This window comes from Triticum dicoccoides, chromosome 7B (genome assembly GCF_002162155.2).
Source record: "Triticum dicoccoides isolate Atlit2015 ecotype Zavitan chromosome 7B, WEW_v2.0, whole genome shotgun sequence".
NCBI lineage: Eukaryota > Viridiplantae > Streptophyta > Magnoliopsida > Poales > Poaceae > Triticum > Triticum dicoccoides.
This window is the reverse complement of record NC_041393.1, coordinates 113,096,550-113,116,490: the sequence shown is the minus strand read 5'-3', so window position 1 is coordinate 113,116,490 and position 19,941 is coordinate 113,096,550. Positions and strand designations below refer to the sequence as shown.

The 19,941-nt window shown below is 42.6% G+C and overlaps 1 protein-coding gene across 1 annotated transcript; it reads left to right on the top strand.

Moving 5' to 3' along the window:
• The first annotated feature begins 217 nt into the window (after positions 1-217).
• LOC119340096 lies at positions 218-3,636 on the top strand. Its single transcript, XM_037612006.1, has one exon. The coding sequence runs from the start codon at positions 295-297 to the stop codon at positions 1,462-1,464; it is 1,170 nt and encodes a 389-aa protein (XP_037467903.1). The 5' UTR covers positions 218-294; the 3' UTR covers positions 1,465-3,636.
• Positions 3,637-19,941: the final 16,305 nt, after the last annotated feature.

Below are 19,941 nucleotides of genomic sequence, written 5' to 3'. Positions count from 1 at the left end.
TCGTCGGAGCTCAAGTGCGGCACACCGATCGAATCGGGCAGCTGCCGTCAAGGTCCACTGCGAAACCATAATCGCGCGAGGCGTTTTTAGGTTTCAAGAGGAAAAACTGTAGCAGTAATTTTTGATTCTCAAAAGAGGAAAGAACGTAACAAAAAAAGGGCTCCTGGGCCGTAGATAAGGAGATACGTATTTTCCCCTCTAAAAATCGGAAAAGAAAAGAAGATTTTATACGCCCTCTATTATCCCCCCCAGCCGCCGTGAAAGCTACCGCCGGCCGGCCGCCGCCGCAACGCCATGTTCCAACTCCGAGCGCGTGACCTCTCTTTCCTCGTCCACTCACCACCCTGTCTCCCCGCTCCCCGCGTCTCTCCCCTCTTCGCCCTTCGCCGCAACCTCTCCGCCACCACATCCGCTTCACCAGGCCCTTTCGCCGCCGAGGACTACCTGGTCGCCACCTGCGGCGTTCCCCGCGCGCAAGCCGTCAAGGCAGCGAAGAAGATATCCCACCTGAAGTCCTCCTCGAAGCCCGACGCGGTCGTCGCCTTCCTCTCCGGCCTCGGCGTCCCCCGCTCCGACATCGCCGCCATCGTCGCCGTCGACCCGTGGTTCCTCTGCGCCAGCGTGGAGAGGACCCTGGCGCCCCGAGTCACCGAGCTGAGGGAGCTCGGCCTCTCGCGCTCCGAGGTCGCGCGCCTCATCCCGCTCGCCCTGTGCTCCTTCCGCAGCAGCTCCCTCAGGGGCAACCTCGACTTCTGGCTCTCGGTCTTCGGCTCCTACGAGAAGCTCCTCAAGGCCCTCAAGATGAACTCCGGCCTCCTCGCCGCCGACCTCGAGAAGGTGGCCAAGCCGAATCTGGCCCTCCTCCAGCAATGCGGGCTAAGTCCCTCTGTCTTCTCGGAGCCCTTCATTTCCCGGGTGCTCATCAGGACCCCCAAGAAAGTCCAGGACGCTTTGGTGCACATTGACAAGTTTGGGGTGTCGCAGAACTCGCGGATGTTCCTCTACGCGCTTGTGGCGTTCACTGTGCAGAGTCCGGAGAAGCTCACCGACAAAATCGGAGTCCTGGAGACGCTTGGTTGGTCGCAGGGTGATGTGCTGCTAGCTGTGAAGACGATGCCGGGTATCCTGACCATATCCGAGGAGAGGCTGCAGAAAAATGTGCATTTCCTCACAAAGGTTGCTGGGCTGGAGATATCTTACATTGCTCAAAGACCGGTGCTGCTCAAGTATAGCCTTGAGCGCCGTTTGTTTCCTAGGTACTGCTTGCTTAAGCTACTCAACACGAAGGGATTGCTGGATCTCCGATTTGATTACAATGCCGCCTCACTGTCCGAGAAGAAGTTTCTTGGCAGGTTCGTGCATCCTTACAAGGAGAGGCTTCCAGGCCTTGCTGATGTTTATGCTTCAAGCTGTGCTGGGAAACTACACATGGAGTTGCTATCAGAGAACACAAAACAAAACTAGAGAATCTACCTTACCTGTCCTGGGTGAGTACCATAGGATGGAAAATGTTAAGGTTTGTCATCCCCCTTGGTCCATTGCTCAAGTTCTGTGCAGTTTTTCTGGAAGTGATCCTCTATAGTGTTATTAACTGATGAAAAAGCATGGTTACAGGTTATCATCTTGCCAGAAATAGAACGTGTAATGAAATTTCTGGGAATGATCATGCTTAACTTCATCTGCACTTGGTTTTATTGTTTCTTGGGCTTTCACTGGCAAATGATTGTGTATTTAGATGCAACTTTACATCTGTATATCTGATTCTAAATGGTTGCATATGGATTTCGATTTTCTCAAAGACATGCATGTGAACATTTAGAAAAGTTATTGAGGTGTTGGCTTCAGCTGTAAAAGATTAATTTTTAGGAACTGGCAAAATTATGTGCTTTCCACGAACCAAGTTGAAATAATTTAGAGCCTACATCACAAAGTATAACTACAAAAAATCAGAGATTCAACATTATACAAGACATGGAATGATTTTTGAAAATGGTGAAGTGCAATATTGTTTTGAAGAGATAGTATTTTTTTCTAGATGTGGCAATAGTAGAATGAGAGAACTTGTTATATTTGGATAGTGTTTAAGCCATTAAGCCCTTTTCGTATTGATAACTATCCCTTTTTTTTTATATAAGTATCCCTTTCGCTACCCTGCACTGGTAAGTACTGCAAAATGAAGAAATGAGATTCGCTCCCCTTATATTCAGAAGAAAAACTAAGGGCGTAAGGGGTGGTATACTAGATTGTATGATTTGAAGTTTGATAGTCCTCTAGTTATTGTACTGGGCGGTTTGCCTAGTTTCAGCTTCTTTGCATGGAAAAGCTAAATTTCACGACAGATGAATGTTTTCTCCAGGAAAGGTTTTCTAGAAACTGGAAACCTGAAGGTTACAATATCAACTCTTTTTTACCGGGTTTGAACTTTAGTTTGATTATCTGGAGGCCAGGTTATAGATTAACAGCAAGTGAGTGGCCATATTATTTGATTGTATTTTTGTATTACAAAACATATTTCCAAAATTCCATCTTCAATACTTATTGCTAAACGTTTTCTTGAAAACTAAAGAATATCTGTAGGTTGAGCTAGCAGCTACAGATAATTATATGGATACTTAGTTACTATGGTAGACTCAAGGATTTCATCAACTCTGGATTAAGGTTTGAAGTTTTAACCACGTGGTAGGACGGTGTAGGTGCGAGCATGTTCATTACTGAAGCCGTTGAGCCTCCTCATTTCCATGCAATTTCAGTCTCTAATGTATTTATGCTACCAAGTTGAAGCTGCTGTTGATTATGGAGATTCTCTTACAATTGATGGTCAGGATAGATGAGCCAACCGAACTATTCATAATCATGCTAATCTCCTGTAGCCAATATGTTGACCCGAATAGAGATCGTCTCAACTAGGGTACATGTGTCATTGTTGCCTAAACAACAACACATACATAATCACACCACAAGCAATATAGCTCAGCACGCAGTAGCGGGCATAACAACATGAGGGCAAACCTTTTGCTCTCAGGATGGATGCCATGGATATGGTGTCCATCAGTCTCTGCTTAACGAGGCTAAAGGGATCAAATTAATTACTCGGACACATGGGTTGCCCAATGCCTCTCAAGTCTGTCCCATTTGCATACAACGTGATCTCTACTGTCTACATATATGGACGATCTCCATTCATCATCAGTAGACTAACTGGGATATAAAGAGGCTTTGAATGTATGTATGCTTATATGTTGGGCATTGCTGCCACAGAGATGCTTCACTGCATTGCATTTATCGGCTAATGTGGATGGACACTTCTTCATTTTCAGCACATGCATGCTGTACTTTCTTCTAGTTATATTGATTTGCTACCTCCATCTTTATTGTAGAACCATATTTATTTTTCTGTGCTCACAGGCATTTGATAAGGTTGCACGCTGACTGTCATGTGCAGAACCTGGTAAAGATCTAGAGAACAGGGATACGACAGTCGCCCTCATCTAGCCGCTTGCAGGGTCTAATTTTCCAAAATATGCATTCTTGTTCGTACCGGCTTAGAAAATACGTGCAGTAACTTGTTCTGGTTAACTACAACTTCTGAATCTTGTATGTCACATTTTGTATGTGTATGCATATATGAATTTGTTAGGCTTGTGGCGCCACAAATATAGTTATCGTTACATGAAAAACACAAGCTTGTTTGCTTCCTAGTAATCATGTGTGCAGGCTCCAAATAATAATAATTTCTCAGCTGCCTAGTCCAATATCTAGTTTGAAACTGAAGATTAACATCCATTGTTTTTCAGCAAGATTTTATGTTTCCATTGGTGTTATTTCTTGTTTCATATTTCTATATATTACTTAGGTGGTTGGTTCTACAATGAAGGACTGGGCAAAGTCTCAGTAGTCCACTGCTATCGTCATATTCTCAGTTCTGTATTAATAAGTTTCAGAATCCTGCTTGATAGTAGCAGTTTTTAGTGGAATCTCGGACATGGAAGATGTGAGGACAAGAATACATCTACAGGTATATTTGAGCACTTGCCATTAATGGAGGGCTCCCTTGAGATTTACCTTTTTTGCCTATTCAACGTAATATCATCTGAAACTTGTAACTGTTGTTGAGGACATATATTATCTTACATTTGATGATCAAGAATAGATGGGCTAAAAAAGCTACCAAGAAACCTCCTTAGCTCTGGTATATCAGGCTGAGTCTATATGGTTTGTAATACACGTGCGTTTGTTGCCGCAACTGCAATACCATGACCCCGCCACAAGCAACTTACCTCAGCATTCATGGGGATAGCAACATCGTGCCGAACCTTTGGTGCTCAAGATGAGTGTCGGTGCTATGGACACCGATAGCATTCTGAAGTCCCATGGTATCAATTTGACGCAAGGATGATACTTGGCTGGCAAGCATGAATATGCTGCCCAGCTTTATGGGTCCAAACTAGCCGCACATCTGTAATTTCCAAAAATAAAATGATCCCCGATGCCTTTCAAGCCTATGTAACTAATTTATCTACTTTTCGAATACATATTTGGACGTTCTCCACGATCTATGTTCCACATCACTAGAGTAGTTGGAAACGAGAGGCTTGGAATGGGATGCGTTTTTATGATGGGTATTGTTGCCGTGAAATGGAGCTAGTGGACTCCATTGCATTTATCGGCTTGCGTGGGTACTATTGCCGTGAAATGGAGAGCTAGTGGACTGCATTGCATTTATCGGCTTGTGTGGGTACTGTTGCCGTGAAATGGAGCTAGTCCACTACAAGCAAGTTTCTTCAATTCTAGCACATGCGATAGTCTGTTCTAGCCAGTTTGATTTGCTATCTTCGCCTTTTATTGTGAAACCTTTTATCTGTGTCATAGGCTGGCATGCCTTTGATATGACTGCAATTGCGTGAGGATTGTCTTATGACGAATGAAGTTGGTAAATGTGTAAAAACCAGCGGTACGATGGTTCAAAGAGGCTCTCATGCTTTAGTTTGTGTCTTCCGGCTAACTCATTGCTTTATTATAAATCAAATATATGTGATGTCTCTTTTGTACGAAATACTTACTTGACTTCATGCCTGAGAGTACTAACTTATATTTAGGAACGGAGGGAGTACTAACTTTCTATCTTTGTGTTTATAACTCCTTAAATAAGATCTCATCTCTTTATTTGATTGGATGACATAGATCCGTTGTATACAATACAGTTCCGTATGCTACACTTGACGTGGCCGCTAACCATGTCCATAACTTGAGCTCGGGGTTGGGCCCATGCCTATGGCAAGGATTCTGGTTCTAAGAACAACCCAATGAAAATGGGTGAAGTAAAAAATGAAGGTCTTTGGTTATGTGGACCGAAATGGTCGGTGCATATTTTTAATCCACAGCATCGCAAGCAGTAGTTGTGATTGGTGTGTTTGGACGAAATAGACATGTAGGAGTTGCCGGTTGACTGGGAATAATTGTATCAACCCAAAAAATTAATCCAATTTGGAACCACGACCATCTGTGTGACAGTACGAACATCAAGCAGTCTAATTTACAATGACTATGCATCATTGAATTATGGAACTGACCTTTTTAGCTTTAATTGATCTGTTCTTTCTTTGTGCGTAGGTTCCGGTTTTCTATCTGAATGTTCAGGATCGGCCGGTTAGTAACAACTTTTAGTGGAATCTCCAACACGGAAGGTGGAAGCATAAGAATACAAGTAAGGGTATGTCAAGTGCATGTGACTCCATATGATGCTCTTTTGATATTTACTTTTGTACGTATTTGACATAAATTAGATGAAACTTGAAGTTGCAGCTGAGTATAGAGGCTCTCTTATTACAGTTGATGGTCAGGACATATGAGCTAACAAACTTGATCGTGGCCAGCTAGTGGATGTACAATGTTAACCCGAATTGAGATATTCTCAACTAGGGTACAGGTGTCATTGTTGCTACAAGTACAACTAATCACACCACAAGCAACATGCAGTGGCGGGGATTCCAACATGAAGGCAAACCTTTTGCTCTCAAGATGGAGGCGGATCCCTTCAACATGGTGCCCCAAAAGCTGTTCTTAGACTAACAAGAGCAAATTAATCAATCGCACGCATGAATTGCCCAACCATAAAATAATTCCTGGTGCCTTTCAAGCCTAACAACTCACTCAAATACAACGTGGTCTCTACTCTCTTCATATAAGAATGATCTCCATTCATCATCACTAGACTATCCAACTCGAATATAAAGAGGCTTAGAGTCCCTATGTTTATATGTTGGGCTTTGTTGTCGTGAGATGCTTCGCTGCATTGCATTTATCGCCTAGTGTGAATGTACACCTCTTCATTTTTAGCACATGCAATACTCTCTTCTTGTCAGTTGCTATCTAAAATAAACCTGCATTTACGCATACCATCTCAGAATATGTCATCTGAGCCACTTCAATCGGGCAACACAAGTTAACCCTACCATCCTAATCCATGACACAAGTACCACACACAGTAGCGGATGGCGGGTGATCAGGCCCTGACAAGGCCTCCCTGCCAGTTTGTGACACCCCCGATTTAATCATACACTAATCATACACACAAACATGTATGATCAAGATCAGAGACTCACGGGAAGATATCACGACACAACTCTAAAAGTAAAATAAGTCATGCAAGCATCATATTACAAGTCAGGGGCCTCGAGGGCTCGAATACAAGTGCTCGGTCATAAACGAGTCAGCGGAAGCAACAATATCTGAGTACAGACATAAGTTAAACAAGTTGCCATAAGATGGCTAGCACAAACTGGGATACAGATCGAAAGAGGCGCAGGCCTCCTGCCTGGGATCCTCCTAAACTATTCCTGGTCGTCGGCGGCCTGAATGTAGTAGTAGGCACCCTCGGTGTAGTAGGGGTCGTCATCGACGGTGGTGTATTTCTCCTGAGCTCCAGCATCTGGTTGCGACATCCGAGAAGAAGAGGGAAAAGGGGGAAAAGAGGGAGCAAAACAACTGTGAGTACTCATTCAAAGTACTCGCAAGCAAGGATCTACACTACATATGCATGAGTATCTGTGTAAAGAGGCAAATATCGGTGGACTGAACTGCAGAATGCCAAAATAAGAGGGGGATAGCTAGTCCTATCGAAGACTACGCTTCTGGCAGCCTCCATCTTGCAGCATGTAGAAGAGAGTAGATGGTAAGTTCACCAAGTATCATCGCATAGCATAATCCTACCCGGCGATCCTCCCCTTGTCGCCCTGTGGGAAAACAATCACCGGGTTGTCTCTGGAACTTGTCTGGGTGTGTTTTATTAAGTATCTGGTTCTAGTTATCATGAGGTCGAGGTACAACTCTGGGTCGTCCTTGTACCGAGGGACACGGCTATTCCAATAAATAAAATTCCCTGCAGGGGTGCACCACATTACCCAACACGCTCGATCCCTCTGGCCGGACACACTTTCCTGGGTCATGCCCGGCCTCGGAAGATCAACATGTCGCAGCCCTACCTAGGCACAACAGAGAGGTCAGCACGTCGGTCTAAATCCTAAGCGCGCAGGGGTCTGGACCCATCGTCCGTTGCACACCTGCATGTTGCATACGCGGCCGATGAGCAGACCTAGCCTCCCTTATACAAGAGCAGGCATTCCAGTCCAACCCGGCGTGCGCCGCTCAGTCGTTGATGTCAAGAAGGCTTCGGCTGATACCATGACGTCGAGTGCCCATAACTGTTACCGTGTAGTTGGTTAGTGTGCATAGGCCAGTGGCCAGACTCAGATCAAATACCAGGATCTTGTTAAGCGTGTTATTTTGAAGTAACCGCGGATAACGACCAGGGCCAGGCCCACCTATCTCCTAGGTGGTCACAACCTGCCCTATCGCTCCGCCTCAAAGTAACACCCGGGGGCCGTCGGGAACCTAGGTCCACCACTACCTGGATGGAACCACATGTCCTTTCATCCCCCCATATCTGAATCACTTGCGGGTACTCTACGAGCCGACCCGATTTTAGTCACCACCTGAATAGTATGTATGTATGTATGCATAGTATATACCCGTGATCACCTCCAGAGTGATCATGGCCCGATAGTATAGCATGGCAGATGGACAAGAATGTAGGGCCACTGATGGTAAACTAGCATCCTATACTAAGCATTTAGGATTGCAGGTAAGGTATCAACAACTACAACAACAATGACAGGCTATGCTTCAAGATAGGATTAACCAAAAGCAGTAACATGCTACACTACTCTAATGCAAGCAGTAGAGAAAAGGAATAGGCGATATCGGATGATCAGGGGGGCTTGCCTGGTTGCTCTGCAAGAAGGAGGGGTCGTCAACTCCGTAGTCGATCGGGGCAGCTGCGGCGTCAGTCTCGTAGTCTACTGGAGAGAAGAGGGGGAAGAAACAATAAATATAATGCAAACATAAGCATGACGATGCATGACATGACAATGAGCGGTGCTAGGTGTGCCCTAACGCGGTAGTAGGTGATAACGGCGAAGGGGGGAAACATCCGGAAAAGTATTCCCGGTGTTTGTCGTTTTCGGACAAATGAAACAGAGGTGGATTGTTGCACGTTCGCTATGCTAGGGACGTGTGGTGAGCGAACGTATCCGAGCTACAATTTATTCTATATTAATTTATAAAGATTTAATTCATTTTTTGAATTAATAGAATTAATTTAACTAGAAAATGTAATTATGATGTTAGCGTGATGTCAGCATGATGTCATGAGTCAACCGTCTGTTGACTGGGTCAACAGACGCATGGGTCCCGTTCATCATTGTCTCAGGTTAAGTAGACATGGTTAATTAACTTAACTAAATGATTAGGTTAATTAAACATCATTAATTAAGTTAACATTTAATTAATTAACTAACTAATAGTTTTAATTATTTATTATTATTATTTATATTTTATTTATTATTTATTCTCCTTTTTTTAAATCTGTTCTGGGGCATGGGGCCCCAAGGTCAGTGGCTCAGGGGGACGGGGCCCAGCTGTCAGTGGCCCCACGGGCCTTAGCAGGCAGCGGGTACTAGCGAGCAGCGGGCCCCCCGGGCATAGGCGCCCGAAGGAAAGACCCTGGACGTGGCGGGGTGCCGGAGCTGGCCCCGGCACGGCGATGGCCCACGGGGCCAGAGGCAGAGGCAGATGTGAGGGGTGCGGGCGCGCGGGCGTAGCAAGAAGAAGCGGCCAGTGGCAACAAGCGAGTAGGCGGGGCGACACAGGAGGGCGCGCCACAGCAGCGGCAAGGCTGCGAGCGGGCAACGCGAGAGGGGTGGCGCGAAGGTGCAGGCGCTGCTGCAGATGCGGCCAGGGTCGAGCTGGAAGGTGACCCGCAGGGAAGCACGCGCGGTTGGCGGCCGCAATGACAGGCGGGCAGCGGGCGGTCATGCAGCCGCAGATTGGCAACCTATATATACTCTTATACCCTAAAAACATCCAGGGGGACCATGAAACCACTTTTCCACCGGCGCAACCTTCTGTACTCGTGAGATCCCATCTAGGGGCCTTTTTTGGCGTCCTGCCGGAGGGGGATTCGATCATGGAGGGCTTCTTCATCAACACCATTGCATCTCCGATGATGCGTGAGTAGTTTACCACAGACCTACGGGTCCATAGCTAGTATCTAGACGGCTTCTTCTCTCTCTTTGATTCTCAATACCATGTTCTCCTCGATGTTCGTAGAGATCTATTCATTGTAATATTATTTTGCGGTGTGTTTGCCGAGATCCGATGAATTGTGGATTTATTATCAGATTATCTATGAATATTATTGGTTCTTCTCTGAATTCTTATATGCATGATTTGATATCTTTGCAAGTCTCTTTGAATTATCGGTTTAGTTTGGCCTGCTAGATTTGATCTTTCTTGCAATGGGAGAAGCGCTTAGCTTTGGGTTCAATCTTGCGGTGTCCTTTCCCAGTGACAGTAGGGGCAGCAAGGCACGTATTGTATTGTTGCCATCGAGGATAAAAAGATGGGGTTTTCATCATATTGCTTGAGTTAATTCCTCTACATCATGTCATCTTACTTAATACATTACTCTGTTCTTTATGAACTTAATACTCTAGATGCAGGAAGGAGTCGATCGATGTGTGGAGTAATAGTAGTAGATGCAGAATCGTTTCGGTCTACTTGCCACGGATGTGAAGCCTATGTTCATGATCATTGCCTTAGATATCGCCATAACTATGCGCTTTTCTATCAATTGCTCGGTAGTAATTTGTTCACCCCCATAATATTTGCTATCTTGAGAGAAGCCGCTAGTGAAACCTATGGCCCCCGGGTCTCTTTTCCATTATATTGAATCTCTTTTACATCTTACTAGTTTCTGATCTACTATTTTGCAATCTTTTACTTTCCGATCTATAAACCAAATATACCAAAAATATTTACTTTACCGTTTATCTATATCTATCATATCTCACTTTTGCAAGTGACCGTGAAGAGATTGACAACCCCTTTACCGCGTTGGGTGCAAGTTATTGATTGTTTGTGCAGGTATTCGGCGACTTGTGCGTTGTATCCTACTGGATTGATACCTTGGTTCTCAAAACTGAGGGAAATACTTACGCTACTTTGCTGCATCACCCTTTCCTCTTTAAGGGAAAAACCAACACAAGCTCAAGAGGTAGCAAGAAGGATTTCTGGCGCCGTTGCCGGGGAGATCTACGTCAAGTCAAGCCATACCAAGTACCCATCATAAACTCTTCTCCCTTGCATTACATTATTCGCCATTCACCTCTCGTTTTCCTCCCCCACTTCTAAAATGGTTTTCGAAAACCTTTGCCTTTTCTTCGCCCCTCTTCCATCTGTCTCTTTTCGTTTGCTTCTTGTGTGTGCTTGTGTGTTGGATTGCTTGCTTTGTCACGATGGCTCAAGATAATACCAAATTGTCTGACTTCTCCAGTACCAACAATAATGATTTTATTAGCACTCCGATTGCTCCCACTACTAATGCTGAATCTTGTGAAATTAATGCCGCTTTGCTAAATCTTGTTATGAAAGATCAATTTTCTGGCGTTCCTAGTGAAGATGCCGCATCCCATCTAAATAATTTCGTTGATTTGTGCGATATGCAAAAAAAGAAAGATGTGGATAATGATATTGTTAAATTGAAGCTATTTCCATTTTCTCTTAGAGATCGTGTTAAAACTTGGTTTTCATCTTTGCCTAAAAATAATATTGATTCGTGGAATAAGTGTAAAGATGCTTTCATCTCTAAGTATTTTCTCCCGCTAAGATCAATTCCCTTAGGAACGATATTATGAATTTTAAGCAACTTGATCATGAGCATGTTGCACAATCTTGGGAGAGGATGAAATTTATGATACGTAATTGCCCTACACATGGTTTGAATTTGTGGATGATTATACAAAAAATTTATGCCAGGTTGAATTTTGCTTCTAGAAATCTTTTAGATTCGGCCGCGGGAGGAACTTTTATGGAAATCACTTTAGGAGAGGCCACTAAGCTCCTAGATAATATTATGGTTAATTGTTATTAGTGGCACACCGAAAGATCCACTAGTAAAAAAGTTCATGCGACTGAAGAGATTAATGTTTTGAGTGGAAAGATGGATGAATATATGAAATTGTTTGCTAATAAGAGTGTTTCCTCTGATCCTAATGATATGCCTTTGTCCACTTTGATTGAGAATAATAATTAATCTATGGATGTGAATTTTGTTGGTAGGAACAATTTTGGTATCAATGCGTATAGAGGCAATCTTAATCCTAGGACGTTTCCTAGCAATTCGTCTAATAATTATGGTAATTCCTACAACAATTCTTATGGAAATTTTAATAAGATGCCCTCTGATTTTGATATTAGTGTTAAAGAATTTATGAGTTCACAAAAGAATTTCAATGCGTTGTTGAAGAAATTTTTCTCAAGATTGATGATTTGGCTAGGAACGTGGATAGAATTTCTCTTGATGTTGATTCTTTGAAACTTAGATCTATCCCACCTAAGCATGATATCAATGAGTCTCTCAAATCCATGAGAAATTTCATTGGTGAGTGCAAAGAAAGAACCGCTAAGATGCATGCTAAAAAAGATTGGTTTGTAAAAGCGTGTTCTTCTAGTTTTCATGATAATAATGATAAAGATCTAAAAGTGATTGTTGTGACTCATATTAATTCTTTATTTTCCAATATGAATCTTGATAAAGATGGTACTGGAGATGAGTCAACTTTTGTTAAAAGGCGTCCCAATGATTCAGAGTTTTTAGATCTAGATGGAAAAATTGATAAAAGTGGGATTGGAGAGGTCAAGACTTTAAATAGCAATGAACCCACTCTTTTGGATTTCAAGGAATTTAATTATGATAATTATTCTTTAATAGATTGTATTTCCTTATTGCAATCCGTGTTAAATTCTCCTCATGCTTATAACTAAAACAAAGCTTTAACTAAACTTATCATTGATGCTATGATGCAATCTTTTGAAGAAAAGCTTGAATTAGAAGTTTCTATCCGTAGAAAACTTTATGATGAGTGTGAACCTACTATTAAAATTAAGATTAAAGATTATGAATGCTATGCTTTATGTGATTTCGGTGCTAGTGTTTTCATGATTCCAAAAACCTTGCGTGATGTGTTAGGTTTCCGTGAATTTGATCATCGTTCTTTAAATTTGTATCTTGCGGATTCCACTAGTAAGAAACCTATGGGAAGGATTAATGATGTTCTTATTGTTGCAAATAATAATTATATGCCCGTGGATTTCATTGTTCTTGATATAGATTGGAATCCTACATTTCCTATTATTCTTGGTAGACCTTTCCTTAGAACGATTGGTGCAATTATTGATATGAAAGAAGGAAACATTAGACTCCAATTTCCATGAAGGAAAGGCATGGAACACTCTCCGAGGAATAAAATTAAATTGCCTTATGAATCTATTATGAGAGTCACTTATGGATTGCATACCAAAGATGGCAATACCTAGATATATTCGTTTTTTTATGCCTCGATAAGGGCGTTAAACGATAGCGCTTGTTGGGAGGCAACCCAATTTTATTTTTATTCTTTGATTTTTGTTCCTGTTTAGTAATAAATAATTCATCTAGCCTCTGGTTAGATGTGGTTTTATGTTTTAGTTAGTGTTTGTGCCAAGTGGAACCTTTAGGATAGCTTACGATGATAGTTGTGTTGATCCTGCTAAAAATCAGAAACTTTTGCGCTTAGTAAATTAGTTTTTAAAATTAACAGGAACATGATTTTTATCTGATTCTTTTTTCTGTGGATTGGTACAGAAATTTCGCAGGTTTTCCTAATTTGGATGGAATTTTGGAGTTACACAAGTATTAGAGAGTTACAGATTACTACAGACTGTTATGTTTTTGACAGATTCTGTTTTTCGCGTGTTGTTTGCTTATTTTGATGAATCTATGGGTAGTATCGGGGGGGTATGAACCATGGAGAAGTTGAAATACAATAAATATTACACCAATATAAATAAAGAATGAGTTTGCAACAGTACCTTATAGTAGTGATTTATTTTCTTATACTAACCGAGCTCATGAGATTTTCTGTCGAGTTTTGTGTTGTGAAGTTTTCAAGTTTTGGGTAAGGATTTGATGGACTATGGAATAAGGAGTGGCAAGAGGCTAAGCTTGGGGATGCCCAAGGCACCCCAAGGTAATATTCAAGGACAACCAAAAGCCTAATCTTGGGGATGCCCCGGAAGGCATCCCCTCTTTCGTCTTCGTCTATCGGTAACTTTACTTGAGGCTATATTTTTATTCACCACATGATATGTGTTTTCCTTGGAGCATCTTGTATGATTTGAGTTTTGCTTTTTAGTTTACCACTATCATCCTTTCTGTACACACCTTTTGGGAGAGACGCGCATGAATCATGATTTATTAGAATACTCTATGTGCTTCACTTATATCTTTTGAGCTAGGCAATATTGCTTTAGTACTTCACTTATATATTTTTAGAGCACGGTGGTGGCTTTATTTTATAGAAAATGTTGAACTCTCATGCTTCACTTATATTATTTTAGGAGTCTTTTAGAACAGCATGGTAATTAGCTTTGGTTATAAATTTAGTACTAATATGATGGGCATCCAAAAGGGATATAGTAAAACTTTCATATGAATTGCATTGAATAATATGAGAAGTTTGATTCTTTATGATTGTTTTGAGATATGAAGATGGTGATATTAGAGTCATGCTAGTGGATTAGTTGTGAATTTGAGAGATACTTGTGTTAAAGTTTGTGATTCCCGTAGCATGCACGTATGGTGAACCGTTATGTAATGAAGTCGGAGCATGATTTATTTATTGATTGTCATCCTTTGTGTGGAGGTCGGGATCGTGCGATGGTTAAATCCTACCAACCTTTCCCCTAGGAACATGCGCGTAGTACTTCGTTTCGATAACTAATAGATTTTTGCAATAAGTATGTGAGTTCTTTATGACTAATGTTGAGTCCATGGGTTATACACACTCTCACCCTTCCACCATTGCTAGCCTCTCTTGTGCTGCACAACTTTCGCCGGTGCCATACACCCACCATTACCTTCCTCAAAACAGCCACCATACCTACCTATTATGGCATTTCCATAGCCATTCCGAGATATACTGCCATGCAACTTTCCACCGTTCTGTTTATTATGACACGCTCCATCATTGTCATATTGCTTTGCATGATCATGTAGTTGACATTGTATTTGTGGCAAAGCCACCGTTCATAATTCTTTCATACATGTCACTCTTGAATCATTGCACATCCCGGTACACCGCCGGAGGCATTCACATAGAGTATATTTTGTTCTAAGCATTGAGTTGTAATTCTTGAGTTGTAAGTAAATAAAAGTGTGGTGATCTTCATTATTAGAGCATTGTCCCATGTGAGGAAAGGATGATGGAGACTATGATTCCCCCACAAGTCGGGATGAGACTCCAGACGAAAAATAAAAAAAGGCCATAAAAAAAGAGAAGGCCCAAATAAAGAAAATGAGAGAAAAAGAGAGAAGCGGAAATGTTACTATCCTTTTTCCACACTTGTGCTTCAAAGTAGCACCTTGATCTTCATGATAGAGAGACTCCTATTTTGCGAATAATCGCGAGTGGACATGCCATCACGCGCGGTCGGTATCCACGCCGCACGCTGCCACACGATTCGTGCTAATTAAATACACTTCCGTCGTATAATGATCTCCCCTCTGCGTATAGCAAACGGTATAGACGCGTATTCCCAGCTGACACATGCTGCTGGGCCCCGCGATGCAACACACGCATTGAACTCTGCTCGTGGCTAGCATCTTAGCCCCAACGGCCACCCGCGAGGTAGCACACGGTGTGGACTGGGTTCTGGCACGACAACATGTCAGTTTTTAAACGACGGGACCAGCAGAAACTTTTTCAGCCTGGCTCCATTTGTTTATTGTAAATGGCTGACAGGACATGATGGCACCCATCATCTTTTAAATGCAACATGCAGACCATCCTTTATCCACCCCGCAGCTCTAATTCTTGTGACTTTGCTTCTTTTTAAAAAACATAGAGATGTAGAATAGTTCACTGACTCCTACAACATCAATATTGTGAATGGCTGTCGGGAAAGCTTGATGCCATTGCGACCTAGCTTGTCCTGTTGCCTCTTCAAGTGGTAGGTTGACGATGGGTCTACACTGCAGTCTTGCATGTGAGGAGCGAGATACCAACTAACAAGCAAAAATTGCACGTAGTGACAAAAATTCTTGCATGCACTTGCTATGCAGAAGATAACGATGTGCAGCTAACAGGGATCAGGATTTCCAGAAAGTGACATGGTTTCCTTTATTATTATTCTCCAAATGGATTTTTTAAACGGGAATAAATATCCTACTACCAACAGCCATTTAATTGATCACAAAGGAAAATTAATACCGGCCTGCAACCCCATCAATCCACCCATGACTGTCCTACAGCCCATTTGGACACCCAGGAAGTATTAATTGCTGCATTTGTGTGGAGAAAACAAGTTTATAATCGAAACAAAACATAAGCATCAATGAGACTTGCGCAGGGTAGCTAAGAAAACGCATAAGCCACACAGTACTCACTAATCCAGGAAGCACAAGATGAAGAAGGATCAAGCCGTAACCAAATAAACAAAAGAAGCAGAATAGGGCACAACTTGAAGCGATCAAATAAACAAAAGAAGGATCAAGTAGAGTCTCGATAGGCTAACCTGTTAACATCTGTTTCCGCTGGAGCTATCTCCTCTTGTTATACGGACACAAAATGAGCTTAGGCAAAACAAACCACGGCAAAAACAACAGGCCCACACTTATTAAGTGCCATTCAAGACGTACAACAGGTGAGTCAGACACGTTTAAATGCCAACCAGTGCCTAGACCACCAGTCCATTTAAGATGCCTATCACATACGCGTATTCATCAAATTAACTATTGTATCATTTCGGTATTCATTAATTCTCTATATTAAGTGCTAATCTCGCAGCATGCATGGACTGCCCAGATTTCATCCTCGTGTGGCACCATGTCCCAAAAATCCGCATCCTCCTATTTTGTCACTTTCATATACTAGTGGGAATTTTCATTATAGAACTTGGCTTGTATATTCCAATGATGGGCTACCTCAAAATTCCCTAGGTCTTCATGAGCAAGCAAGTTGGATGCACACCCTCTTAGTTTCTTTTTGAGCTTTCATACACTTATAGCTCTAGTGCATCCGTTGCTTGGCAATCCCTACTCACTCACATTGATATCTATTGATGGGCATCTCCATATCCCATTGATACGCCTAGTTGATGTGAGACTATCTTCCTCCTTTTTGTCTTCTCCACAACCACCATTCTATTCCACCTATAGTGCTATGTCCATGGCTCACGCTCATGTATTGCGTGAAAGTTGAAAAAGTTTGAGAATACTAAAGTGTGAAACAATTGCTTGGCTGAAACCGGGGTTGCATGATTTAAATATTTTGTGTGGTGAAGATAGAGCATAGCCAGACTATATGATTTTGTAGGGATAGCTTTCTTTGGCCATGTTATTTTGAGAAGACATGGTTGCTTTGTTAGTATGCTTGAAGTATTATTCTTTTTATGTCAATATTAAACTTTTGTTTTGAATCTTTCGGATATGAACATTCATGCCACAATAAAGAAAATTACATGGATAAATATGTTTGGTAGCATTCCACATCAAAAATTCTGTTTTTATCATTTACCTGCTCGAGGACAACCAGGAATTAAGCTTGGGGATGCTTGATACGTCTCCAACGTATCTATAATTTTTTATTGTTCCATGCTACTATATTATCTGTTTTGGATGTTTAATAGGCATTTATATGCTATTTTCTATTATTTTTGGGACTAACCTATTAACCGAGAGTCCAGTGCCAGTTTCTGTTTTTTTTTCTATTTTAGAGTTTCGCAGAAAAGGAATACCAAACAAAGTCCAAACAGAATGAAACTTTCACGATGATCTTTCTTGGACCAAAAGGAAACCAGAAAACTTGGAGATGAAGTTGGAGATGCAGCAAGGCGGCCACGAGGAAGGAGGGCACGGCCCAGGGGGTAGGGCGCGTCCCTACCTCGTGGGACCCTCGAGGGTCTCCTGACCTAGCTCCTTCGCCTATATATACTCTTATACCCTGAAAACATCCAGGGGAGCCACAAAATCACTTTTCCACCGCCGCAACCTTCTGTACCCATGAGATCCCATCTAGGGGCCTTTTCCGGCGTCCTGCCGGAGGGGGATTCGATCACGGAGGGCTTCTTCATCAACACCATTGCCTCTCTGATGATGCGTGAGTAGTTTACCACAGACCTATAGGTCCATAGCTAGTAGCTAGATGGATTCTTCTCTCTCTTTGATTCTCAATACCATGTTCTCCTCGATGTTCTTGGAGATCTATTTGATGTAATATTCTTTTGCGATGTGTTTGTCGATATCCGATGAATTGTGGATTTATGATCAGATTATCTGTGAATATTATTTGATTCTCCTCTGAATTCTTATATGCATGATTTGACATCTTTGCAAGTCTCTTCAAATTATCGGTTTAGTTTGGCCTACTAGATTGATCTTTCTTGCAATGGGAGAAGTGCTTAGCTTTGGGTTAATCTTGTAATGTCCTTTACCAGTGACAGTAGAGGCAGCAAGGCACGTATTGTATTGTTGCCATCGAGGATAAAAAGATGGGGTTTTCATCACATTGCTTGAGTTAATTCCTCTACATCATGTCATCTTACTTAATGCGTTACTCTGTTCTTTATGAACTTAATACTCTAGATGCAGGCAGGAGTCGGTCGATGTGTGGAGTAATAGTAGTAGATGCAGAATCATTTCGGTCTACTTTACACGGACATGATGCCTATGTTCATGATCATTGCCTTAGATATCGCCATAACTATGCGCTTTTCTATCAATTGCTCGGTAGTAATTTGTTCACCCCCATAATATTTGCTATCTTGAGAGAAGCCGCTAGTGAAACCTATGGCCTCGGGGTCTCTTTTCCATTATATTGAATCTCTTTTACATCTTACTAGTTTTTGATCTACTATTTTGCAATCTTTTACTTTCCGATCTATAAACCAAAAATACCAAAAATATTTACTTTACTGTTTATCTATCTCTATCATATCTCACTTTTGCAAAGTGACCGCGAAGGGATTGACAACCCCTTTATCGCGTTGGGTGCAAGTTGTTGATTGTTTGTGCAGGTATTCGGTTACTTGTGCGTTGTCTCCTACTGGATTGATACATTGGTTTTCAAAACTGAGGGAAATACTTACGCTACTTTACTGCATCACCCTTTTCTCTTCAAGGGAAAACCAACGCAAGCTCAAGAGGTAGCAGGGAGTCGGCGCGCGCGGCCTCGAGTCCAACAGGGGAGGTCACAGGGAGGAGGTGGCGGTGTGCAACGTGTAGGCGAAAGAAGCGGTGCGAGGCGTGTGCGGGCGCACGAGGCACGCGCGCTGCGCATGCGTAGGCACGCGTAGGGGACGCGGGTGGTCAACGCGGTAAGCACGGGGATTAGTAGGGGGTAGAAAGGGTTGGGATCCTCACGTGCATCGTGAGAAGAGGGTTCGACGAGGCGCGAGGAGGCCGTCGGGGAGGAGACGAGGAGGCATCTGGCGAGGTGATGGCGGAGACGGCGAATGGTGGCGTCGGTGTCGTGGCGGCAGTCCTCGGGCGCGGGCGTGGTCGTCGGGGCCGCTGGGAGCAGCGGAGGATGCGGTTGGGACGGAGGGGCGCCGGCGGGGAAGTGCTTCGCCATGGCAGTGGCAGCGGAGGTGAATGCAGCGCCCCGGTATAGATCGGGTCGAGGGAGGAGACGAGGGAGCGAGAGGGGAGTGGGGAATGTGGGGGTAGCGGTGCTCGGGTTCCAGGGGGCATGGGGTTAATGGAGTGAGGGGGGCGGTTGGGCTGGCCTGGTGGGTTGAGCCGACTGAGCCAAGAGGCCCAGTGGGGAAGGGGGGATTTTTGTCTTTTTTTTTTAGTTTTGATTTTCTTTTCTTTTGTTTATTGTCTTTTACTGTTTTCTGTTTATATTCTAATAAACTTAGTTTTATAATGTACCACAGTAGCACCTAAAATAGTGTTTCAAAACATTCCACTGCCACAAATAATTTGGCACATTAATTAATTAGCTTGTATTTGTTTATTATTTTAAAAGCATTTAAATAATTGATTTAGCCCCTGTTTTAATCAATTTTGAGAACTTAAACACTTTCTAAAAATTTTGGTTTCTCCACCATAATTACCTATGCATTATTTGGCACAATCCGAACATTTTAGTTTTAATATTTGAAAACTTTTGTGGTTTGCCTTTAACTCAAATTTGAATTTGAATCATTTTGAACTAACGCGAGTTTATAAATAGTAACCGAGGTGACGGGGCATCATTAGTAGAGGTTTACTGCAGCTTAATTATCCGGGCGTCACATAGTTCCTGCCTACATGCTCTATGACATGTCATGAACCGCCGCGAG